Source organism: Brienomyrus brachyistius, chromosome 2 (genome assembly GCF_023856365.1).
Source record: "Brienomyrus brachyistius isolate T26 chromosome 2, BBRACH_0.4, whole genome shotgun sequence".
In the NCBI taxonomy this organism is placed as follows: domain Eukaryota; kingdom Metazoa; phylum Chordata; class Actinopteri; order Osteoglossiformes; family Mormyridae; genus Brienomyrus; species Brienomyrus brachyistius.
The window spans coordinates 4,524,705-4,548,950 of NC_064534.1; the positions used below are offsets into that span (position 1 = coordinate 4,524,705).

The following is a 24,246-nucleotide window of genomic DNA, read 5'->3' on the forward strand; positions in this document are numbered from 1 at the left end:
TGTTTCATACGCAGTTTTAAACGTGCACCACTACATACAGGTAAATTAGTTCATTTGCTTAACAACATCCAGTCAGTCTTCCGAAGCGCATGATATTTTTCCATGAAGCCTCTATACAGTGTACAATATTTCAATTTATTTATGAGAAAAGGCATTTTTTCAGCCTTATGGAAATGATCTTCAATTCATTGTCTGTCGGTGACTTGCATTTTCATTTCCATACGATTTTCCATTCAGCTAAATAAAAGGTTTTCATTCCAAGCACATTTAAAGATTTAAATGGAAAAGTTAAGCCTATACCAATTAGTCAAATTACTGAATGCAGCAACATCATCTGTCTTCAGGGAAATTAATCCATCAGTTGTTTTTCAAACTCAGTATTATTAATGAATGCCATGTAATTTGCCCCTGGACCCCAGCTCCTGTGGTTAAATGAACATTAATTGTAGTGAACATGAAAGATAGTACTATACTAGTTTTGTGTATACTTTGGTTGTTTGTATATTCATGTATACGCACACATATATACACGGAACATTGTGTTATTTCATTATTTGTTTGCTTATTTGTTTCCTGGCCTTGGTTGGATATGCTGCGCATGTTTTACCATAGGTTAGTTCTGTAAGCTTCATGATCGTTTTGCCGCTAACCATGCTTGCCACACCCGCAGTGGGTGGTTTTAGCGGCGTGGGGAAGCCGAGTCGGAGCGCCGGGCGATTGCAGCGGCCATGTGACTGCAGCTGTTTTCTTAGCTCTGGGAATAGGATCTTTTTCGCAGTTATGCCGTGCGATATTTTCGGCCTGCTCCAATACGAAACGAACAAGCTAGTTATTATAAAGAGCCGCAGACTCGGATCGCTTAAATGGAGTTTAAACACGGCCATTTTTATGTTTATTGGGTAAGTTGTATTTTGTTTTTCTGCATCTGGCCGGAAACATTCCCACGCCGCCAGCTGCCACGCAGTATCATTCATCTGAAGCTCTCCCTTTGTTTCGCCTGGACTTCTTCACGATGTTTATTATTATTGTGTCAGGATTAGAGGAACATCTATCTGTTCTGCTGATGTTTCTCCCAAAGCGTGTCCGCCTCTGTAATAGTCCGCATATTTGCTGCAGGATGTTTAATCGTTTAAATTACTTATTATTTCGATTAACAGCATTATGATGTTCTGGAATAAGGAATATCAAGAGCATGACTTGGTGGTCAGCTCGGTGACCACCAAGGTAAAAGGGGTAGTGATGGCACAGAGTCCGGACGTCGGAACGATGCTGTGGGACGTCGTGGACCATAGCGGCATCTTCAAGGTAAAAGCCCAAAATGACGCTTATGAGAGATCATGCAAACGTTTTTTTACGTGCCATGTGTTTATACTGTATTATAATGGTTATAATGTATTTTTTGGCATTAAAATGAAACGGAAACAATTTATTTTGAAGGAGAAAAACTCATTTTTCGTGGTGACCAATGTATTAATCACCAAGAGACAGAAACAGGGAAAATGTCCTGAGGTGAGTCCATATTTAAGTTACTTAAGTATTACAAGAGCACACATTTTATGTAAAAGTTTGTTTTTGCAAACTCCGGGCTGAAGTGTTGCACATTATTTATCTCTTAGTAGAAAGTAACTGAACTGGCCATTCTGCTGCCTATTTTGAAAAGTTGCAATTGCTCGGTTGCTTTATTGATAGTGTAGGTCTAATGGTTTGATTAATGATCAAAGGGGGTTGTGTGAAATTAGGCATTTTTAAACATGTCTTTTTACCAATATGCTGTTACACTATTTTTACATTTTGTGCACCTTGCACCTGTTTTGTGATCTCCAAATTCTGTGATCTTCAACATGGACATGGGCATTTTGTTTGTTAAAACTAAGCAAAGACTGTTCTGGAAGTTGAAAAAAACTGGGGTGTGTCCATGGCTGTAGAAGCTAAGAATACCTTATCTTTGAGGAGGGCCCCAGGCGGGATAGGACACTGAGGCCACTTTTACACTTAGTCGTAAAATGTGTCTTGGCCAATTGTATCGTAAGCAGGAATCGAGACACGTCGTCATTAACACCCGTGTCTATCATGCATCTCTAAGGTGTCCGGCTGACCACTTATACTGAGATTTCTTTGCACACAGTTAATGTAACGTCCTTGTTGGGGACTCGTTAGCTTTTACACTACAAAAGATCTGTGGTCAAACGAGTCCCAGAGGTGCTCGGTAAGCGGCTTGAGTGATCGGATCACAATGCGTCTCGGGGGTTGTTTACAAATGCATTTAGCGCTGTCTGCTTGCGACCCGATGGCCCACCACGCATTTTAAAACGAAGTGTAAACACTGTCTTACAAACCAAAGAGCACATAATTTCTCATTTTCTTTTGTTTCATAATTGTACTGTTTTATCTGTGGTATATTAAAATTAATCAGTAGGGAAATCAACCTGTATACTCATCCATATATACCAAACATCCAATGACTGGTCTTTAAATTGCAGGTTCTGATCAGTGGAAAGCGGTGTCTCGCAGACAAAGACTGTGAAAAGGGTTACTGGGACCAGCGCACTCATGGTACAGCAGCCCAACACGCCTACGGCTTGGGTTCACTGGTCGATCCACACTTATCAGACGCATGTGCCTGTAGTTCCTGCTACATCCGACGCCGGCAGAGAAACAAAGGGGTTGAAACAAGTCTCTTGCTGATGATCTTAATTTTTCATTGTTGTTGACATTCATGTCACCCTGCATTTACCCAAGGGGTCCAGACGGGGGCCTGTGTTAACTTCGACAACATGCATAAGACCTGTGAGGTGTCCGCCTGGTGTCCCATTGAGGCCACAAAGAAGCCGCCCAGGTACCAAGGTGGAGTACGGAGAGCGGGAACACATTTATGCACGTTGAGGCATTAAGTACTTTTTAAAGATTATTTTACTGAGCAAGCAAGTCGCCTTGGCAGTAGTTTAAAGGGGCCAAATGAGTCATATCCATTGTTTGTCTTTTTTATTCATCATAAAGGCAGAACAATTATCCTTTAAAAAAAAAAAAAAAAAACAATTCTGTCAAAACGAATCAAATATTTTAACCAAGAGACAAGTGAGGAAGCAGGAAGAAGCTCGGACGTGTGGTGCAGCTATATTTTGCATTGAAACCCAGACTTTGAGGAACCGTGTTATTGTGAAACTTATGAAAAAGTGTGCTTTGTGACCCAAATTGTGGTTCCTCAAAGCCTGATGTCCAGTTCTGCTCACTCAGCATGTTTGCCCAGTTGGGGGGTGTTGCTTCCCTTGGGGGGTGGTGTGTGGTTCCGTGGGCCTGTGCTCTCACCTGTATGCGTTTCTCATGGGGAGCAAGATGGGACAGGCGAAAAGACTAATTCCCCCATGGGCCATAAATAAAGCACCACCATACTGTGTTACCCTCTGTGATTCACACAGCTTAAGTTACTCGAATAATGCTGGATGCTCAGTAATGTAACCAAAGGCGGTTCTTCCTGTTTTGCCATTATTTGACGAGTAACTGAAGGTCACACAGAGAGTGTAGCGCACATATCTAGATGTTATCCGGGAACAGCCGTTATATTGTAGATTAAACCAGAAAGAATCTTTTATGAATGTTCATATTCACGTTTCCCATGACTGTTGAAGTTACGTGACCACCATACCTTCCAGGCCTGCCCTCTTCTTGGCAGCAGAGAACTTCACCGTACTTATAAAAAACAATATCCGATTCCCAGCCTTCAACTACTTCAAGTAAGACCAATCATCTCGCCCCTTTCTAAGTAGAGTTATCCCCGAGAGACTGCATCGTTTCAGTTTTCACTTCTTTACGAATAGAAAACCGAAAACCACAATGAGAACAGGAAGACAGGCAGAGCGAAAAAGACACCGAGAGTTAACCTTTCTTTGTGCAGAAGGAACATCCTACCAGAGATGACAGAGACCTATCTGAAGAGCTGTATGTACAATCGCCAGAGAGACCCGCTGTGCCCCATCTTCCGCCTGGGAGACATTGTCAAGGAGGCCAAGGAGAACTTCACAGAAATGGCAGTGGAGGTGAGGCACTCGGTTATAATTCCTGAAGGTTCCATGGATCTTCGCGGCATAAATATTGACCACAGTGACTGTATGAGATACTTAGCAATCAGCTCTTTAGTGAATGTCTGGAACTGGAAAACTTGTACGTTTACAAAAAAAAAGATACAAAGACCTAATAAATGATGAAAATAAATGTACAGAATCTCATCCATCTTCCAACCGCTTATTCAGTGCAGGGTCTGGTGACAATAGGACACAATAGGGTACGTCACCCGACTGTCTGCCTCTCCTTCTCTCCCACATCTATATCTGACCTCAGGGAGGAATAATCGGGGTCAACATAAAGTGGAACTGTGATCTTGACCAGTTCTTTCGACACTGTCGGCCCATGTACACCTTCCAGAGGCTTGATGAGAAGCAAAGCAACCGCACCGTCTACCCTGGGCTCAGTTTTAGGTAAGAGGAAGTGAGGACCATGGTTGCTGTTGCTTGTTAACTGTGTTTTGGGTCGTTGGGGCAACACTGGCATGATCAGAGGTGGAAAGTCCAGGTCCAGGGAGTACAAATCCAGACCAAGATTTCGTTTCAACCAACCAGTTGAGCATAAAGAGTCACAGTCACAGAGGACTCAAGCGGTTGGTTGAAACAAAATCTTGGTCTGGATTCATACTCTATAGACCTGAAATCTCCACCTCTGGGCATGATGCTGTCTGTTTTGCTCGCACCTTAGTTAGTTTATGTTCTTTAGTCCCAGTCTGTTCAACGCGCTTAATATATCTAAACAGCTGTTATTTTTTATAGGTTTGCAAGGTATTACAATGAGAATGGAGTGGAAACGAGGACACTCTATAAAGTGTTTGGCATCAGGTTTGATGTTTTAGTGTACGGAACGGTCAGTATAATCATGTTTTTTTTTCTGAACAAATATTAAATCGATTTATCCCTCCTGAAATCACTTTAGTTAATTGAAATCAAAATACAGCTCGGGAAAAAAATCAGGAGACCACAGCAAAATCTTCAGTTTCACTCATTTCTCAGTTATTGGACATGTGTCTGGGTACAATACACATTTTTTTTTGCAAACCGCAGCCTGGTTCCTCTCATCAATGAAGGGCTTCTTCCTTGATTTATAGGACTTCAGTCCTGCTTCTAGGAGCCTGATATGAAAAGTCTTAGCAGTGCACTTCGCACCTGTACTTAATGTTTCCCATTCCTTTAGCACTGGGGCGGCCAGTCTTATCCGCAAAGGGCCGGTGTGTATTCAGGTTTTCACTGCAACTCCATAATTAGATTACTAATTAGAGGATTGTTTGCCTGAAGAGTCCTCACACCTGGGTTTGAACAGCTGACCTAAAGGTTACCCCAAAAACCTGCGTACACACCGGCCCTTTGCGGATAAGATTGGCCACGCCTGCTTTAGAAGGTCACTTGAGGTCATCCACCGATTCATGAGAAACTATTGGATAAGTTGACGGTCATCTCCGGCATTAGAAAGTGGCTCCTGCCCTCCACCTGGCTGGCTTTTGGTTACTGCCAGTGTCACCTGTTTCGTCTTGTTCTTGCGTTCTGCTGTCTTAGAAACCGTGAGCCTGGAAGCAGCCTGATGCTCAGTGTAACCTTCTGCCAGCAGAACCAGGATTAAACCAGGATTTAAGAATGCAGATTAAAAAAAAACATATGGAGAGGTCTCTTAATTTTTTTGCAGAGCTGTATATTATAGAATTAAGGTTGGGGTGTTATTTACATAGTTAGGTCACTCAGATGTTTATTTAAGGAAGAAACTAAGTCATGGAAATGCTCTTACAATCAGTCACCGAAGGCTTTTTCTGCTTCAGTCGTCCATTTATCATTTACAGCTGGTCCAAAATTCAGCTGCAGCTCTTCAGACAGGACAGAAAAACTGAGAAGATATTTCACCAGTTAACTTTTTTTCTGTACATTTTAGGATTGATTTTAAAATATTATTGTTTGCTTTTAAGACCTTAAACCAGCCGGCAGCAAAATACTTGCAGAAATTCTACACCTCCGTTCCGCCGTTGGAACCCTTAGGTCTTCCAGCCTGATGGTTTTGGATGTTCTCAGATCTAGTAGGCCGGTCGTGTGTTTGCAATGCTGGTTCCCACCCCTTGCAGTAGTTTGGTCTTACATATGAAAACTGCCCAGTCTGTAGAAACGTCTAAGTACCTTATGAAGTGTCATTTATTTGACATGTTGTTTGATTCAAGTAGGGCATGACATCTTTGACTTTCCTAACTGGAATTTTATTATTATTATTTATTTATTTATTTATACATACATACACTATATAGACAAACATACTGGGACAGCTGGCCATTAGACTTACAGGAACTTTTATGACGTCCCATTATAAATCCATAGGCATTAATATGGAGCTGCTCCCCCCTTTGCAGCTACAACAGCTGCCCCTCTTCTGGGGAGGGTTTCCACAAGATGTTGGAGTGTGTCTGTGGGAATATTAGCCCATTCTTACAAAAGGGCCTTTGTGAGGTCAGGCCCTGATGTTGGACGTGAAGACCTGGCTCACAGTCTCTGTTCCGGTTCATGCCAAAGGTGTTCGATGGGGTTGAGGTCTGGGCTCTATGTGGGCCAGTCAAGTTCTTCAACACCAGACTCACCCAGCCAGGTCTTTATGGACCTTGCTTTGAGCACTGGGGCACAGTGATGCTGGAACTGTAAAAGGCCTACCTTCCCCAAACTGCTCCCACAAAGTTGGAAGGGTAGGATTGTCCAAAATGTCTTACTTTTGTCCCAGCATGACTATGCCTATGGATTCAGAATGGGATGTCATAAGAGTTCCTGTAGGTGTCATGCCCAGGGGTCCCAATACTTTGGTGCATATAGGGTAGTTTCTTCCATTTTTATCCTTAATATGACTCAAAATGTTTTATTAGTTTCTCTAAAAAAATCCTGATTACTATATTTATTTACTGTTAATCTGCACTTTGGTCAACTTTGGTTATTTGAAATGTGCTACAGAAAGAAATTTTGACCATAACCTTTTAAATAACTGATGATTCCTTAAGCTAATTTTAAGGTAAATCGTAGTGATTTTGTCTCTTTTAAGGCAGGAAAGTTTAGCATCATTCAGCTGATCATTTACATTGGATCGACGCTTTCCTACTATGCCTTGGTGAGTTTTATTCTTTACTTCTTCGGCTCCCTTCTTCACTTGCTGGCTCTCCTATGGCTCGGTGGGCACTAACGGCTCCCTGAACTATGCCTTCTCCAGACCACCGTGTTTATCGACTGGCTCATCAGCACCAGTTGCTACGCAAAAGAGGCCCAGCAGGACTTTACGAAGATGAAGGTCGAGTCTGTTGAGGCCAGAAAGCAGGTGAGAAGAGAGCCGCACTTTACTCTGTGACTTGCGCCTCCCCAACCACCTTTCCTGACCGTCGTACTGCCACAATAAGCTTCGCCGGACACATCAAGGTAGAGGAGTCTTTGAGTCCTGGCTCAATCGACCCTGTTCTTCTCGGGCCAGAAGCTGCTCTGCGTCTCCTTCGTGGATGAGGATCATCTCAGGTTGGTGAAGCCATCTCGTAAGAAACCATTACAGAAGGTCAAAGCCGTGGATACTCATCCGAAGAAGGTAGGCTGAACCCAACTTCAAAAGACGTATCACTGCAAAGTTCAACTTTGTGTCTTTCTGAGAAGATGCTTGATTATTTAAGACCAGAGGAACAGGAGCTCAGAAGTGTCTCAGCATGAGGCTTAGTCCAATTCCAAAATGTTTAATACGGTTTGTTTTTGACATTAAAAACCCGAAAGAAGGTGTCTCATGTACACTATAGCTGCCCATCCACCATCTTGTCTGTGGTCATTTTGTTCCTAATAAGCAGCAGATAAGTGTAGAAAACTAAAGCCAGTCAGCTGTAAATCATTTTATCCCAAAGGCCCAATGACAACCGCTTGTGTTGGTCCATCAGACTCGGTGGTTTTGACACGTTTGTGTCTATATTTGCACGTCTGACATACCAGGGTAACGCAGCGAGAACAAGGGCCTTGGCAGCAGTGCTGCAGATCCCCCCCAGGCAGAAAGCGGGCACAGAGCTGCAAGAAATGCCTCAATCGGGCTGCCTGGCCTGGTGCATGTGCGGCCGGTGCCGCCCCTCCGATAGCCTGCAGGAGCAGCTGTGCTGTCGGCAGAGTAGCGGAAGCTGTCTGACCACGTCTCCGCTGTTCGACCGCCTGCTGCTCAGCAGGGTCGTCCTGGAGTCAGTGCTGCTCTACCGGGAGCCGCTTCTCGACCTGCCTGAGGGGGGCGCCATCCGCAACCTCCGACACTGTGCATACAGCCTCTACATCGACTGGCGCTTTGACGGCTCGAAGGAAGACGGAATCCCCGTCATGCCGAGCTGCTGTGTGTGGCGAATAAGGGATAAATACCCCAGCAGCGATGGCCGTTACCGTGGTCTGCAGCCGGAGACCAAGGTGCTGATTCACTCAGGAGAAAACTCATGACTTTAGGTGCCTAAGACACTGAACATTAGTTTGTTTTAGAGATTGCCAGAATGTTTAAAATAATCTTCATTGCATTTCTCTATACGCAATTGGGAATTTTGCAAAGGGAAAGATTTCGGTCTTCTGTCTGCCTGTCGCTATGTGGACTAACAAAATACAAGGTGCCTTTTCTGTTTACTGAGCGCATAGTTTTTTTTAATATCTTTAATATATCAAGGGCTTCTAATATACATGGTGGGAATGTGACAATTTTTGTACTTCAAAAACAAAGTATTTTTATGCCTGTTGATGTAATTTAATTATTTTTGCAGTTACTGTAAGTGCATGCTCTCCAGATAGACACTACATACATCTCTAACATTATTTACTGAGCTGCTCACTAAAATGGGAAAATTGGAACGTTTTATGTTTAAGTCCCATGAATAATCACAAGTATAACTGAAACTTCCATGCATGCATGCAACAGTCATCCTCTCTGAAAAAACGTCATTCTATGGGACACAAAGATAACCGTTAAAAATGCCCCCTGCTGAGGCGGTGAGGCTTGGAGTTGGCCCTCTGTGCTTTGGCTTCCTGCGCTCGCTCCAGCTCCAACATGTAGTCCAGCATTATGCAGCAAAGTAAAACTACGGGGTGCGGTAAACAATTCCAGAAGATGCCGGGGGGGGGATTCCGAACCCAAGAGCGGTGAGTTTCCTAAGAGTTGTAAGTGAAGCTCTGATGCGAGACAGAGTGAGGTGGACCCATCGATATGACTCACCAAGTGAAAGAGGAGCAAGAGGGACACTGTGTCAAACCCTGGAGGAGTGATGGTAGAGCGCCCCCTACTGAACCGCTGTGCAATGATACCTGTCTGTCGTTTCCACACTAAATTTTAAGCATCAATACTTGTTGCAGACTTTTGGTACAAACTTTTGTAGTTCTATGAGTTTTTAATAGACATTTTTTAAACTTATCTCATACATTCATTTCTGTATTTGCCATGTACATTTCACTCCATATGAAGTCTTTGGTACATTTATAAAGAAAATTAATTTATGCTTTATCACTCATATCTTCTCAATCTTAAGATCCTCCAGTAGGAAATCACCAACAATCAAACTCACATGAGTACTAATAGATAGCCTGGGTCCTTGATTGTCCCTGTTTGGGAGCTAATGATTCCATCCATCCATTTTCCAAACCGCTTATCCTACTGGGTCGCGGGGGGGGGGGGGGGGGGGTCCGGAGCCTATCCCGGAAGCAACGGGCACGAGGCAGGGAACAACCCAGGACGAGGGGCCAGCCCATCGCAGGGCACACTCACACACCATTCACTCACATATGCACACTTATGGGCAATTTAGCAACTCCAATTAGCCTCAGCATGTTTTTGGACTGTGGGGGGAAACCGGAGGAAACCCCACGACAACATGGGGAGAAAATGCAAACTCCACACACATGTGACCCAGACGGAGACTCGAACCTGGGTCTCTGGGTGATTCCTTGCCATATATCCATTGTTTCCCAGCTCCAGAGCCCTGCAGCCCTGCACAGAAGTGCATGTGGAAAATGAATGAGTTATTTTTACATTGTCCCCTGTATGGGCTTTTAGCCCCATACTCAGAAAACAATTTGACTTTTCAAAACAAACTCTATACCTAGATCCTAATCTACCAACATGGTAATTACATTTTCACATCCACGTGTATCATATTTTCTACTTAATTTCATTGCTTGAGTTCTTCTGGAAGTGAAGAAGCAACTCTTTTGTGCACATTTACTTTTAATGAAAGACTAATTTGCCGCATGTGAAGCATAATTAAGTCATATTTAACTTTTGTGCTTACTGACTGTTTACGCAGGGTGTGATCATCTTAACTGGGACATGTCAGAGGAAAAACCACGATCTCTTGTATTCTTTCAGCTGTTAGAAAGCCCTTTTATAGTGCGCTACAGCATTCCACTTTGACTGTAACCTTATTCACGCAATAAAATGAAAGCCTCCATTGTCCCACTGTTCTATGTCGCTGTTGTATGTCGCCGCAGTCCGGAATATTGAAGCGGTCAAGATCCCGGAGTAAACAAATGCAATGCTTATGGAGAGAAGACTTTTCTGCTAAATCGATTGTAATCCGCTTAATTCTGAACCAATTTCCATGCAATTTGGTTTGTTAAAAACGTGTAGTATTGTATTATTATTAAATGATATTATACATGCAATAATGCAATATTGAGTATGCGTAGATAGACTTCACAGAGATATGTATATGATCATGTTGATCTTGTGAAATGAGATGATATCTGGGGGGTTGGATACTGTAATACATTAATAATACAAAATAGCGCAAAAAACATCGCCGGACCTGAGCCGACGGTTTTCCATTGTAAAATGACGGCTTTTTCTCTCTAAGAACATCCCTGGCAGTTGTTGCCAGCCCTAATCCATCTGTGATGCCCACTACCCTAAATATTAAGCTGTAAGGGAAGCGGCGACTTGAAAAAGAATGATATCAATACTTAATGTAAAACTGTGTGTACTAAGCAGACTTTATATTTTGAAAAACTTGTAAATTGTGAAGTGTGAGTGACAATCTTCAAGCTGGTCAGATTATCAAATGCGAAAAGCTTACAGCACCGGGTATTCCCAGGCGGTCTCCCATCCAAGTACTAACCAGGCCCGACCCTGCTTAGCTTCCGAGATCGGACGAGATCGGGCGTGTTCAGGGTGGTATGGCCGTAAGCGAGAGACGCTACCAAAGACAGCCCTTTTGTACTACACGCGTCTGTACACGTCAGTTAGTCCCATTTGATCGTACTCCTGGTTTTTTATCTGACTCACACTGCAGCCCCACCATCCAATCGGCAGCGCCGGACCCACACCAAACATTCACCAAACTACTCAGCCTGCAGCCTACGACAATTATTCCATTCTTTCCGCATCCGCACACTTCCTTCTCTTTAACTCCTTTTCACTGCCGCACAGGTTAATCGCCGCACGTCCCCCGCCGGCAAACATTACTCCTTTGCCTACCGCATGCAGGCTTCTCTTAACGACCCTCTTTTATCAACTCCGCTAACGGCCACAAAATCTCCCCCGCACGAAGCCCACTGGTACCTGCTGAATCACATGCTTCCCCAAAACGTCGCGCTGTCAGAACACTGGGAGCTACAGGTCCACAATGCAGCCAGAACAATTTTCTACATTCAAACATTGACGGCCTCTTCTCTCTAAAAATTCACCAGACTGCTTCTAGCACCAGCAAAGAAGTTTCCATCCCTAATTCCTCTGTGATGCCCACTAACCTACACATTAAGCTGGCATGGAAAGGTGTGAATTGCCACAGCCAACCTGCTGTTTTAAATACAGCTTTTAGCAAGTTTTGGAAGGAGGAGAAGAGCAGACCTTGCTATGGCAATAATATCGAGTCTTCTGTGGTGAAGTGGTTTTTACATGGAAAACAAAGCGGTGAGTTGAAGAGGAATTATATCAGTCCTTTGTTTAAAACTGTGTGTAAAAAGCTGTCTCTTTATTATTAACAATATGTTGTAAAACGCGAATGGGGAGTCTTCAAGTTTGTGAGAAGATCGCCCCCTGGTGGAATAAAGGCAAGAACAGCTTACAGCACCTAGTATTACCAGGCAGTATTTAGAGTAAAACGGTGTGTAAAAGCTGCCTTTATGAATGAGAGAAAAAAAAAGTAAAATGGAAGGGGAGTGATAGATTTAAATTAATCGTGAAGTGGAGCGCCCCCTGTGTAAAGTAAAAGTGAGAAAAGCTTACAGCACCTGGTATTCCCAGGCGGTCTCCCATCCAAGTACTAACCAGGCCCGACCCTGCTTAGCTTCCGAGATCGGACGAGATCGGGCGTGTTCAGGGTGGTATGGCCGTAAGCGAGAGACGCTACCAAAGACAGCCCTTTTGTACCACACGCGTCTATACACGCCAGTTAGTCCCATCGCATCCTACTCCTGGTTTTTTATCTGACTCACACTGCAGCCCCACCTTCCAATCGGCAGCGCCGGACCCACACCAAACATTCACCAAACTACTCAGCCGGCAGCCTACGGCAATTATTCCATTGTTTAATATCGAGTCTTCTGTGGTGAAGTGGTTTTTAAGATAAGATAAGATAAGATAAGATAGGACTTTATTGATCCCACAGTGGGAAAATTTGTGTGTTATCACAGCTCCAGACAGATAGCAAGAAAGAGTTACAAGAGTAAAGAACATAAAAATACAAGAATAAGAATACAAAATAAAAATAACATAAAATAAGATAAAACACTAATACAATAGTAGTGCCTATGTACATCCATACACAGTATGAAATATGGATAGTGGGTTATGGAAAAGTGCAAGTAATAATAGATATCAACTATTTAACTACTATAGCTACAATTTACTATTCAGGTAGTGCTGGGTTTTGGCATGTACATATATACACCCGTGCAATGCACATGCATCCATACATACATACATCCATACATTATATACAGATATACCTCTACATATACGTAAACTGTAGATGCAGAACCATATACATATACATGCACATCCCCTTACCTCTATAAGGTATATTTACATAGAAAACAAAGCGGTGAGTTGAAGAGGAATTATACCAGTCCTTTGTTTAAAACTGTGTGTAAAAAGCTGTCTCTTTATTATTAACAATATGTTGTAAAACGCGAATGGGGAGTCTTCAAGTTTGTGAGAAGATCGCCCCCTGGTGGAATAAAGGCAAGAACAGCTTACAGCACCTAGTATTACCAGGCAGTATTTAGAGTAAAACGGTGTGTAAAAGCTGCCTTTATGAATGCGAGAGAGAAAAAAAAAGTAAAATGGAAGGGGAGTGATAGATTTAAATTAATCGTGAAGTGGAGCGCCCCCTGTGTAAAGTAAAAGTGAGAAAAGCTTACAGCACCTGGTATTCCCAGGCGGTCTCCCATCCAAGTACTAACCAGGCCCGACCCTGCTTAGCTTCCGAGATCGGACGAGATCGGGCGTGTTCAGGGTGGTATGGCCGTAAGCGAGAGACGCTACCAAAGACAGCCCTTTTGTACCACACGCGTCTATACACGCCAGTTAGTCCCATCGCATCCTACTCCTGGTTTTTTATCTGACTCACACTGCAGCCCCACCATCCAATCGGCAGCGCCGGACCCACACCAAACATTCACCAAACTACTCAGCCTGCAGCCTACGACAATTATTCCATTCTTTCCGCATCCGCACACTTCCTTCTCTTTAACTCCTTTTCACTGCCGCACAGGTTAATCGCCGCACGTCCCCCGCCGGCAAACATTACTCCTTTGCCTACCGCATGCAGGCTTCTCTTAACGACCCTCTTTTATCAACTCCGCTAACGGCCACAAAATCTCCCCCGCACGAAGCCCACTGGTACCTGCTGAATCACATGCTTCCCCAAAACGTCGCGCTGTCAGAACACTGGGAGCTACAGGTCCACAATGCAGCCAGAACAATTTTCTACATTCAAACATTGACGGCCTCTTCTCTCTAAAAATTCACCAGACTGCTTCTAGCACCAGCAAAGAAGTTTCCATCCCTAATTCCTCTGTGATGCCCACTAACCTACACATTAAGCTGGCATGGAAAGGTGTGAATTGCCACAGCCAACCTGCTGTTTTAAATACAGCTTTTAGCAAGTTTTGGAAGGAGGAGAAGAGCAGACCTTGCTATGGCAATAATATCGAGTCTTCTGTGGTGAAGTGGTTTTTACATGGAAAACAAAGCGGTGAGTTGAAGAGGAATTATATCAGTCCTTTGTTTAAAACTGTGTGTAAAAAGCTGTCTCTTTATTATTAACAATATGTTGTAAAACGCGAATGGGGAGTCTTCAAGTTTGTGAGAAGATCGCCCCCTGGTGGAATAAAGGCAAGAACAGCTTACAGCACCTAGTATTACCAGGCAGTATTTAGAGTAAAACGGTGTGTAAAAGCTGCCTTTATGAATGAGAGAAAAAAAAAGTAAAATGGAAGGGGAGTGATAGATTTAAATTAATCGTGAAGTGGAGCGCCCCCTGTGTAAAGTAAAAGTGAGAAAAGCTTACAGCACCTGGTATTCCCAGGCGGTCTCCCATCCAAGTACTAACCAGGCCCGACCCTGCTTAGCTTCCGAGATCGGACGAGATCGGGCGTGTTCAGGGTGGTATGGCCGTAAGCGAGAGACGCTACCAAAGACAGCCCTTTTGTACCACACGCGTCTATACACGCCAGTTAGTCCCATCGCATCCTACTCCTGGTTTTTTATCTGACTCACACTGCAGCCCCACCTTCCAATCGGCAGCGCCGGACCCACACCAAACATTCACCAAACTACTCAGCCGGCAGCCTACGGCAATTATTCCATTGTTTAATATCGAGTCTTCTGTGGTGAAGTGGTTTTTAAGATAAGATAAGATAAGATAAGATAGGACTTTATTGATCCCACAGTGGGAAAATTTGTGTGTTATCACAGCTCCAGACAGATAGCAAGAAAGAGTTACAAGAGTAAAGAACATAAAAATACAAGAATAAGAATACAAAATAAAAATAACATAAAATAAGATAAAACACTAATACAATAGTAGTGCCTATGTACATCCATACACAGTATGAAATATGGATAGTGGGTTATGGAAAAGTGCAAGTAATAATAGATATCAACTATTTAACTACTATAGCTACAATTTACTATTCAGGTAGTGCTGGGTTTTGGCATGTACATATATACACCCGTGCAATGCACATGCATCCATACATACATACATCCATACATTATATACAGATATACCTCTACATATACGTAAACTGTAGATGCAGAACCATATACATATACATGCACATCCCCTTACCTCTATAAGGTATATTTACATAGAAAACAAAGCGGTGAGTTGAAGAGGAATTATACCAGTCCTTTGTTTAAAACTGTGTGTAAAAAGCTGTCTCTTTATTATTAACAATATGTTGTAAAACGCGAATGGGGAGTCTTCAAGTTTGTGAGAAGATCGCCCCCTGGTGGAATAAAGGCAAGAACAGCTTACAGCACCTAGTATTACCAGGCAGTATTTAGAGTAAAACGGTGTGTAAAAGCTGCCTTTATGAATGCGAGAGAGAAAAAAAAAGTAAAATGGAAGGGGAGTGATAGATTTAAATTAATCGTGAAGTGGAGCGCCCCCTGTGTAAAGTAAAAGTGAGAAAAGCTTACAGCACCTGGTATTCCCAGGCGGTCTCCCATCCAAGTACTAACCAGGCCCGACCCTGCTTAGCTTCCGAGATCGGACGAGATCGGGCGTGTTCAGGGTGGTATGGCCGTAAGCGAGAGACGCTACCAAAGACAGCCCTTTTGTACCACACGCGTCTATACACGCCAGTTAGTCCCATCGCATCCTACTCCTGGTTTTTTATCTGACTCACACTGCAGCCCCACCATCCAATCGGCAGCGCCGGACCCACACCAAACATTCACCAAACTACTCAGCCGGCAGCCTACGGCAATTATTCCATTGTTTAATATCGAGTCTTCTGTGGTGAAGTGGTTTTTAAGATAAGATAAGATAAGATAAGATAAGATAAGATAAGATAGGACTTTATTGATCCCACAGTGGGAAAATTTGTGTGTTATCACAGCTCCAGACAGATAGCAAGAAAGAGTTACAAGAGTAAAGAACATAAAAATACAAGAATAAGAATACAAAATAAAAATAACATAAAATAAGATAAAACACTAATACAATAGTAGTGCCTATGTACATCCATACACAGTATGAAATATGGATAGTGGGTTATGGAAAAGTGCAAGTAATAATAGATATCAACTATTTAACTACTATAGCTACAATTTACTATTCAGGTAGTGCTGGGTTTTGGCATGTACATATATACACCCGTGCAATGCACATGCATCCATACATACATACATCCATACATTATATACAGATATACCTCTACATATACGTAAACTGTAGATGCAGAACCATATACATATACATGCACATCCCCTTACCTCTATAAGGTATATTTACATAGAAAACAAAGCGGTGAGTTGAAGAGGAATTATACCAGTCCTTTGTTTAAAACTGTGTGTAAAAAGCTGTCTCTTTATTATTAACAATATGTTGTAAAACGCGAATGGGGAGTCTTCAAGTTTGTGAGAAGATCGCCCCCTGGTGGAATAAAGGCAAGAACAGCTTACAGCACCTAGTATTACCAGGCAGTATTTAGAGTAAAACGGTGTGTAAAAGCTGCCTTTATGAATGCGAGAGAGAAAAAAAAAGTAAAATGGAAGGGGAGTGATAGATTTAAATTAATCGTGAAGTGGAGCGCCCCCTGTGTAAAGTAAAAGTGAGAAAAGCTTACAGCACCTGGTATTCCCAGGCGGTCTCCCATCCAAGTACTAACCAGGCCCGACCCTGCTTAGCTTCCGAGATCGGACGAGATCGGGCGTGTTCAGGGTGGTATGGCCGTAAGCGAGAGACGCTACCAAAGACAGCCCTTTTGTACCACACGCGTCTATACACGCCAGTTAGTCCCATCGCATCCTACTCCTGGTTTTTTATCTGACTCACACTGCAGCCCCACCATCCAATCGGCAGCGCCGGACCCACACCAAACATTCACCAAACTACTCAGCCGGCAGCCTACGACAATTATTCCATTCTTTCCGCATCCGCACACTTCCTTCTCTTTAACTCCTTTTCACTGCCGCACAGGTTAATCGCCGCACGTCCCCCGCCGGCAAACATTACTCCTTTGCCTACCGCATGCAGGCTTCTCCTAACGACCCTCTGTTATCAACTCCGCTAACGGCCACAAAATCTCCGCCGCACGAAGCCCACTGGTACCTGCTGAATCACATGCTTCCCCAAAACGTCGCGCTGTCAGAACACTGGGAGCTACAGGTCCACAATGCAGCCAGAACAATTTTCTACATTCAAACATTGACGGCCTCTTCTCTCTAAAAATTCACCAGACTGCTTCTAGCACCAGCAAAGAAGTTTCCATCCCTAATTCCTCTGTGATGCCCACTAACCTACACATTAAGCTGGCATGGAAAGGTGTGAATTGCCACAGCCAACCTGCTGTTTTAAATACAGCTTTTAGCAAGTTTTGGAAGGAGGAGAAGAGCAGACCTTGCTATGGCAATAATATCGAGTCTTCTGTGGTGAAGTGGTTTTTACATGGAAAACAAAGCGGTGAGTTGAAGAGGAATTATATCAGTCCTTTGTTTAAAACTGTGTGTAAAAAGCTGTCTCTTTATTATTAACAATATGTTGTAAAACGCGAATGGGGAGTCTTCAAGTTTGTGAGAAGATCGCCCCCTGGTGGAATAAAGGCAAGAACAGCTTACAGCACCTAGTATTACCAGGCAGCATTTAGAGTAAAACGGTGTGTAAATGCTGCCTTTATGAATGAGAGAAAAAAAAAGTAAAATGGAAGGGGAGTGATAGATTTAAATTAATCGTGAAGTGGAGCGCCCCCTGTATTGTTTAATATCGAGTCTTCTGTGGTGAAGTGGTTTTTAAGATAAGATAAGATAAGATAGGACTTTATTGATCCCACAGTGGGAAAATTTGTGTGTTATCACAGCTCCAGACAGATAGCAAGAAAGAGTTACAAGAGTAAAGAACATAAAAATACAAGAATAAGAATACAAAATAAAAATAACATAAAATAAGATAAAACACTAATACAATAGTAGTGCCTATGTACATCCATACACAGTATGAAATATGGATAGTGGGTTATGGAAAAGTGCAAGTAATAATAGATATCAACTATTTAACTACTATAGCTACAATTTACTATTCAGGTAGTGCTGGGTTTTGGCATGTACATATATACACCCGTGCAATGCACATGCATCCATACATACATACATCCATACATTATATACAGATATACCTCTACATATACGTAAACTGTAGATGCAGAACCATATACATATACATGCACATCCCCTTACCTCTATAAGGTATATTTACATAGAAAACAAAGCGGTGAGTTGAAGAGGAATTATACCAGTCCTTTGTTTAAAACTGTGTGTAAAAAGCTGTCTCTTTATTATTAACAATATGTTGTAAAACGCGAATGGGGAGTCTTCAAGTTTGTGAGAAGATCGCCCCCTGGTGGAATAAAGGCAAGAACAGCTTACAGCACCTAGTATTACCAGGCAGTATTTAGAGTAAAACGGTGTGTAAAAGCTGCCTTTATGAATGCGAGAGAGAGAAAAAAAGTAAAATGGAAGGGGAGTGATAGATTTAAATTAATCGTGAAGTGGAGCGCCCCCTGTGTAAAGTAAAAGTGAGAAAAGCTTACAGCACCTGGTATTCCCAGGCGGTCTCCCATCCAAGTACTAACCAGGCCCGACCCTGCTTAGCTTCCGAGATCGGACGAGATCGGGCGTGTTCAGGGTGGTATGGCCGTAAGCGAGAGACGCTACCAAAGACAGCCCTTTTGTACCACACGCGTCTATACACGCCAGTTAGTCCCATCGCATCCTACTCCTGGTTTTTTATCTGACTCACACTGCAGCCCCACCATCCAATCGGCAGCGCCGGACCCACACCAAACATTCACCAAACTACTCAGCCGGCAGCCTACGACAATTATTCCATTCTTTCCGCATCCGCACACTTCCTTCTCTTTAACTCCTTTTCACTGCCGCACAGGTTAATCGCCGCACGTCCCCCGCCGGCAAACATTACTCCTTTGCCTACCGCATGCAGGCTTCTCCTAACGACCCTCTGTTATCAACTCCGCTAACGGCCACAAAATCTCCGCCGCACGAAGCCCACTGGTACCTGCTGAATCACATGCTTCCCCAAAACGTCGCGCTGTCAGAACACTGGGAGCTACAGGTCCACAATGCAGCCAGAACAATTTTCTACATTCAAACATTGACGGCCTCTTCTCTCTAAAAATTCACCAGACTGCTTCTAGCACCAGCAAAGAAGTTTCCATCCCTAATTCCTCTGTGATGCCCACTAACCTACACATTAAGCTGGCATGGAAAGGTGTGAATTGCCACAGCCAACCTGCTGTTTTAAATACAGCTTTTAGCAAGTTTTGGAAGGAGGAGAAGAGCAGACCTTGCTATGGCAATAATATCGAGTCTTCTGTGGTGAAGTGGTTTTTACATGGAAAACAAAGCGGTGAGTTGAAGAGGAATTATATCAGTCCTTTGTTTAAAACTGTGTGTAAAAAGCTGTCTCTTTATTATTAACAATATGTTGTAAAACGCGAATGGGGAGTCTTCAAGTTTGTGAGAAGATCGCCCCCTGGTGGAATAAAGGCAAGAACAGCTTACAGCACCTAGTATTACCAGGCAGCATTTAGAGTAAAACGGTGTGTAAATGCTGCCTTTATGAATGAGAGAAAAAAAAAGTAAAATGGAAGGGGAGTGATAGATTTAAATTAATCGTGAAGTGGAGCGCCCCCTGTATTGTTTAATATCGAGTCTTCTGTGGTGAAGTGGTTTTTAAGATAAGATAAGATAAGATAGGACTTTATTGATCCCACAGTGGGAAAATTTGTGTGTTATCACAGCTCCAGACAGATAGCAAGAAAGAGTTACAAGAGTAAAGAACATAAAAATACAAGAATAAGAATACAAAATAAAAATAACATAAAATAAGATAAAACACTAATACAATAGTAGTGCCTATGTACATCCATACACAGTATGAAATATGGATAGTGGGTTATGGAAAAGTGCAAGTAATAATAGATATCAACTATTTAACTACTATAGCTACAATTTACTATTCAGGTAGTGCTGGGTTTTGGCATGTACATATATACACCCGTGCAATGCACATGCATCCATACATACATACATCCATACATTATATACAGATATACCTCTACATATACGTAAACTGTAGATGCAGAACCATATACATATACATGCACATCCCCTTACCTCTATAAGGTATATTTACATAGAAAACAAAGCGGTGAGTTGAAGAGGAATTATATCAGTCCTTTGTTTAAAACTGTGTGTAAAAAGCTGTCTCTTTATTATTAACAATATGTTGTAAAACGCGAATGGGGAGTCTTCAAGTTTGTGAGAAGATCGCCCCCTGGTGGAATAAAGGCAAGAACAGCTTACAGCACCTAGTATTACCAGGCAGCATTTAGAGTAAAACGGTGTGTAAATGCTGCCTTTATGAATGAGAGAAAAAAAAAGTAAAATGGAAGGGGAGTGATAGATTTAAATTAATCGTGAAGTGGAGCGCCCCCTGTATTGTTTAATATCGAGTCTTCTGTGGTGAAGTGGTTTTTAAGATAAGATAAGATAAGATAGGACTTTATTGATCCCACAGTGGGAAAATTTGTGTGTTATCACAGCTCCAGACAGATAGCAAGAAAGAGTTACAAGAGTAAAGAACATAAAAATTCAAGAATAAGAATACAAAATAAAAATAACATAAAATAAGATAAAACACTAATACAATAGTAGTGCCTATGTACATCCATACACAGTATGAAATATGGATAGTGGGTTATGGAAAAGTGCAAGTAATAATAGATATCAACTATTTAACTACTATAGCTACAATTTACTATTCAGGTAGTGCTGGGTTTTGGCATGTACATATATACACCCGTGCAATGCACATGCATCCATACATACATACATCCATACATTATATACAGATATACCTCTACATATACGTAAACTGTAGATGCAGAACCATATACATATACATGCACATCCCCTTACCTCTATAAGGTATATTTACATAGAAAACAAAGCGGTGAGTTGAAGAGGAATTATACCAGTCCTTTGTTTAAAACTGTGTGTAAAAAGCTGTCTCTTTATTATTAACAATATGTTGTAAAACGCGAATGGGGAGTCTTCAAGTTTGTGAGAAGATCGCCCCCTGGTGGAATAAAGGCAAGAACAGCTTACAGCACCTAGTATTACCAGGCAGTATTTAGAGTAAAACGGTGTGTAAAAGCTGCCTTTATGAATGCGAGAGAGAAAAAAAAAGTAAAATGGAAGGGGAGTGATAGATTTAAATTAATCGTGAAGTGGAGCGCCCCCTGTGTAAAGTAAAAGTGAGAAAAGCTTACAGCACCTGGTATTCCCAGGCGGTCTCCCATCCAAGTACTAACCAGGCCCGACCCTGCTTAGCTTCCGAGATCGGACGAGATCGGGCGTGTTCAGGGTGGTATGGCCGTAAGCGAGAGATGCTACCAAAGACAGCCCTTTTGTACCACACGCGTCTATACACGCCAGTTAGTCCCATCGCATCCTACTCCTGGTTTTTTATCTGACTCACACTGCAGCCCCACCATCCAATCGGCAGCGCCGGACCCACACCAAACATTCACCAAACTACTCAGCCGGCAGCCTACGGCAATTATTCCATTGTTTAATATCGAGTCTTCTGTGGTGAAGTGGTTTTTAAGATAAGATAAGATAAGATAAGATAGGACTTTATTGATCCCACAGTGGGAAAATTTGTGTGTTATCACAGCTCCAGACAGATAGCAAGAAAGAGTTACAAGAGTAAAGAACATAAAAATACAAGAATAAGAATACAAAATAAAAATAACATAAAATAAGATAAAACACTAATACAATAGTAGTGCCTATGTACATCCATACACAGTATGAAATATGGATAGTGGGTTATGGAAAAGTGCAAGTAATAATAGATATCAACTATTTAACTACTATAGCTACAATTTACTATTCAGGTAGTGCTGGGTTTTGGCATGTACATATATACACCCGTGCAATGCACATGCATCCATACATACATACATCCATACATTATATACAGATATACCTCTACATATACGTAAACTGTAGATGCAGAACCATATACATATACATGCACATCCCCTTACCTCTATAAGGTATATTTACATAGAAAACAAAGCGGTGAGTTGAAGAGGAATTATACCAGTCCTTTGTTTAAAACTGTGTGTAAAAAGCTGTCTCTTTATTATTAACAATATGTTGTAAAACGCGAATGGGGAGTCTTCAAGTTTGTGAGAAGATCGCCCCCTGGTGGAATAAAGGCAAGAACAGCTTACAGCACCTAGTATTACCAGGCAGTATTTAGAGTAAAACGGTGTGTAAAAGCTGCCTTTATGAATGCGAGAGAGAGAAAAAAAGTAAAATGGAAGGGGAGTGATAGATTTAAATTAATCGTGAAGTGGAGCGCCCCCTGTGTAAAGTAAAAGTGAGAAAAGCTTACAGCACCTGGTATTCCCAGGCGGTCTCCCATCCAAGTACTAACCAGGCCCGACCCTGCTTAGCTTCCGAGATCAGACGAGATCGGGCGTGTTCAGGGTGGTATGGCCGTAAGCGAGAGACGCTACCAAAGACAGCCCTTTTGTACCACACGCGTCTATACACGCCAGTTAGTCCCATCGCATCCTACTCCTGGTTTTTTATCTGACTCACACTGCAGCCCCACCATCCAATCGGCAGCGCCGGACCCACACCAAACATTCACCAAACTACTCAGCCGGCAGCCTACGACAATTATTCCATTCTTTCCGCATCCGCACACTTCCTTCTCTTTAACTCCTTTTCACTGCCGCACAGGTTAATCGCCGCACGTCCCCCGCCGGCAAACATTACTCCTTTGCCTACCGCATGCAGGCTTCTCCTAACGACCCTCTGTTATCAACTCCGCTAACGGCCACAAAATCTCCGCCGCACGAAGCCCACTGGTACCTGCTGAATCACATGCTTCCCCAAAACGTCGCGCTGTCAGAACACTGGGAGCTACAGGTCCACAATGCAGCCAGAACAATTTTCTACATTCAAACATTGACGGCCTCTTCTCTCTAAAAATTCACCAGACTGCTTCTAGCACCAGCAAAGAAGTTTCCATCCCTAATTCCTCTGTGATGCCCACTAACCTACACATTAAGCTGGCATGGAAAGGTGTGAATTGCCACAGCCAACCTGCTGTTTTAAATACAGCTTTTAGCAAGTTTTGGAAGGAGGAGAAGAGCAGACCTTGCTATGGCAATAATATCGAGTCTTCTGTGGTGAAGTGGTTTTTACATGGAAAACAAAGCGGTGAGTTGAAGAGGAATTATATCAGTCCTTTGTTTAAAACTGTGTGTAAAAAGCTGTCTCTTTATTATTAACAATATGTTGTAAAACGCGAATGGGGAGTCTTCAAGTTTGTGAGAAGATCGCCCCCTGGTGGAATAAAGGCAAGAACAGCTTACAGCACCTAGTATTACCAGGCAGCATTTAGAGTAAAACGGTGTGTAAATGCTGCCTTTATGAATGAGAGAAAAAAAAAGTAAAATGGAAGGGGAGTGATAGATTTAAATTAATCGTGAAGTGGAGCGCCCCCTGTATTGTTTAATATCGAGTCTTCTGTGGTGAAGTGGTTTTTAAGATAAGATAAGATAAGATAGGACTTTATTGATCCCACAGTGGGAAAATTTGTGTGTTATCACAGCTCCAGACAGATAGCAAGAAAGAGTTACAAGAGTAAAGAACATAAAAATACAAGAATAAGAATACAAAATAAAAATAACATAAAATAAGATAAAACACTAATACAATAGTAGTGCCTATGTACATCCATACACAGTATGAAATATGGATAGTGGGTTATGGAAAAGTGCAAGTAATAATAGATATCAACTATTTAACTACTATAGCTACAATTTACTATTCAGGTAGTGCTGGGTTTTGGCATGTACATATATACACCCGTGCAATGCACATGCATCCATACATACATACATCCATACATTATATACAGATATACCTCTA

At 42.4% G+C, this 24,246-nt stretch overlaps 1 protein-coding gene and 9 non-coding genes across 10 annotated transcripts; 1 reads left to right on the plus strand and 9 right to left on the minus strand.

Annotated features, from left to right (window-relative positions):
• The first annotated feature begins 677 nt into the window (after nt 1-677).
• On the plus strand, nt 678-10,494 carry p2rx7 (purinergic receptor P2X, ligand-gated ion channel, 7). Its single transcript, XM_048998477.1, has 13 exons — nt 678-899; nt 1,158-1,305; nt 1,438-1,509; nt 2,481-2,553; nt 2,740-2,836; nt 3,651-3,731; nt 3,893-4,034; nt 4,336-4,472; nt 4,818-4,908; nt 7,102-7,167; nt 7,267-7,371; nt 7,522-7,629; nt 8,019-10,494. Exons 1-13 carry the CDS (start codon nt 781-783, stop codon nt 8,499-8,501), a joined length of 1,722 nt encoding a protein of 573 aa, XP_048854434.1. The 5' UTR covers nt 678-780; the 3' UTR covers nt 8,502-10,494.
• Nucleotides 10,495-11,106: 612 nt separating this feature from the next.
• On the minus strand, nt 11,107-11,225 carry LOC125733349 (5S ribosomal RNA). The gene has a single exon (XR_007392695.1). It is a non-coding gene; the product is annotated as a 5S ribosomal RNA (ribosomal RNA).
• Nucleotides 11,226-12,257: 1,032 nt separating this feature from the next.
• Nucleotides 12,258-12,376, minus strand: LOC125731054 (5S ribosomal RNA). The gene has a single exon (XR_007391343.1). It is a non-coding gene; the product is annotated as a 5S ribosomal RNA (ribosomal RNA).
• A 1,017-nt stretch (nt 12,377-13,393) lies between these two features.
• On the minus strand, nt 13,394-13,512 carry LOC125732209 (5S ribosomal RNA). The gene has a single exon (XR_007391703.1). It is a non-coding gene; the product is annotated as a 5S ribosomal RNA (ribosomal RNA).
• A 1,032-nt stretch (nt 13,513-14,544) lies between these two features.
• On the minus strand, nt 14,545-14,663 carry LOC125732443 (5S ribosomal RNA). The gene has a single exon (XR_007391823.1). It is a non-coding gene; the product is annotated as a 5S ribosomal RNA (ribosomal RNA).
• A 1,017-nt stretch (nt 14,664-15,680) lies between these two features.
• Nucleotides 15,681-15,799, minus strand: LOC125732558 (5S ribosomal RNA). Its single transcript, XR_007391934.1, has one exon. It is a non-coding gene; the product is annotated as a 5S ribosomal RNA (ribosomal RNA).
• A 1,032-nt stretch (nt 15,800-16,831) lies between these two features.
• Nucleotides 16,832-16,950, minus strand: LOC125732672 (5S ribosomal RNA). The gene has a single exon (XR_007392045.1). It is a non-coding gene; the product is annotated as a 5S ribosomal RNA (ribosomal RNA).
• Nucleotides 16,951-18,790: 1,840 nt separating this feature from the next.
• On the minus strand, nt 18,791-18,909 carry LOC125732789 (5S ribosomal RNA). The gene has a single exon (XR_007392156.1). It is a non-coding gene; the product is annotated as a 5S ribosomal RNA (ribosomal RNA).
• Nucleotides 18,910-21,553: 2,644 nt separating this feature from the next.
• Nucleotides 21,554-21,672, minus strand: LOC125732904 (5S ribosomal RNA). Its single transcript, XR_007392267.1, has one exon. It is a non-coding gene; the product is annotated as a 5S ribosomal RNA (ribosomal RNA).
• A 1,017-nt stretch (nt 21,673-22,689) lies between these two features.
• On the minus strand, nt 22,690-22,808 carry LOC125733302 (5S ribosomal RNA). Its single transcript, XR_007392650.1, has one exon. It is a non-coding gene; the product is annotated as a 5S ribosomal RNA (ribosomal RNA).
• Nucleotides 22,809-24,246: the final 1,438 nt, after the last annotated feature.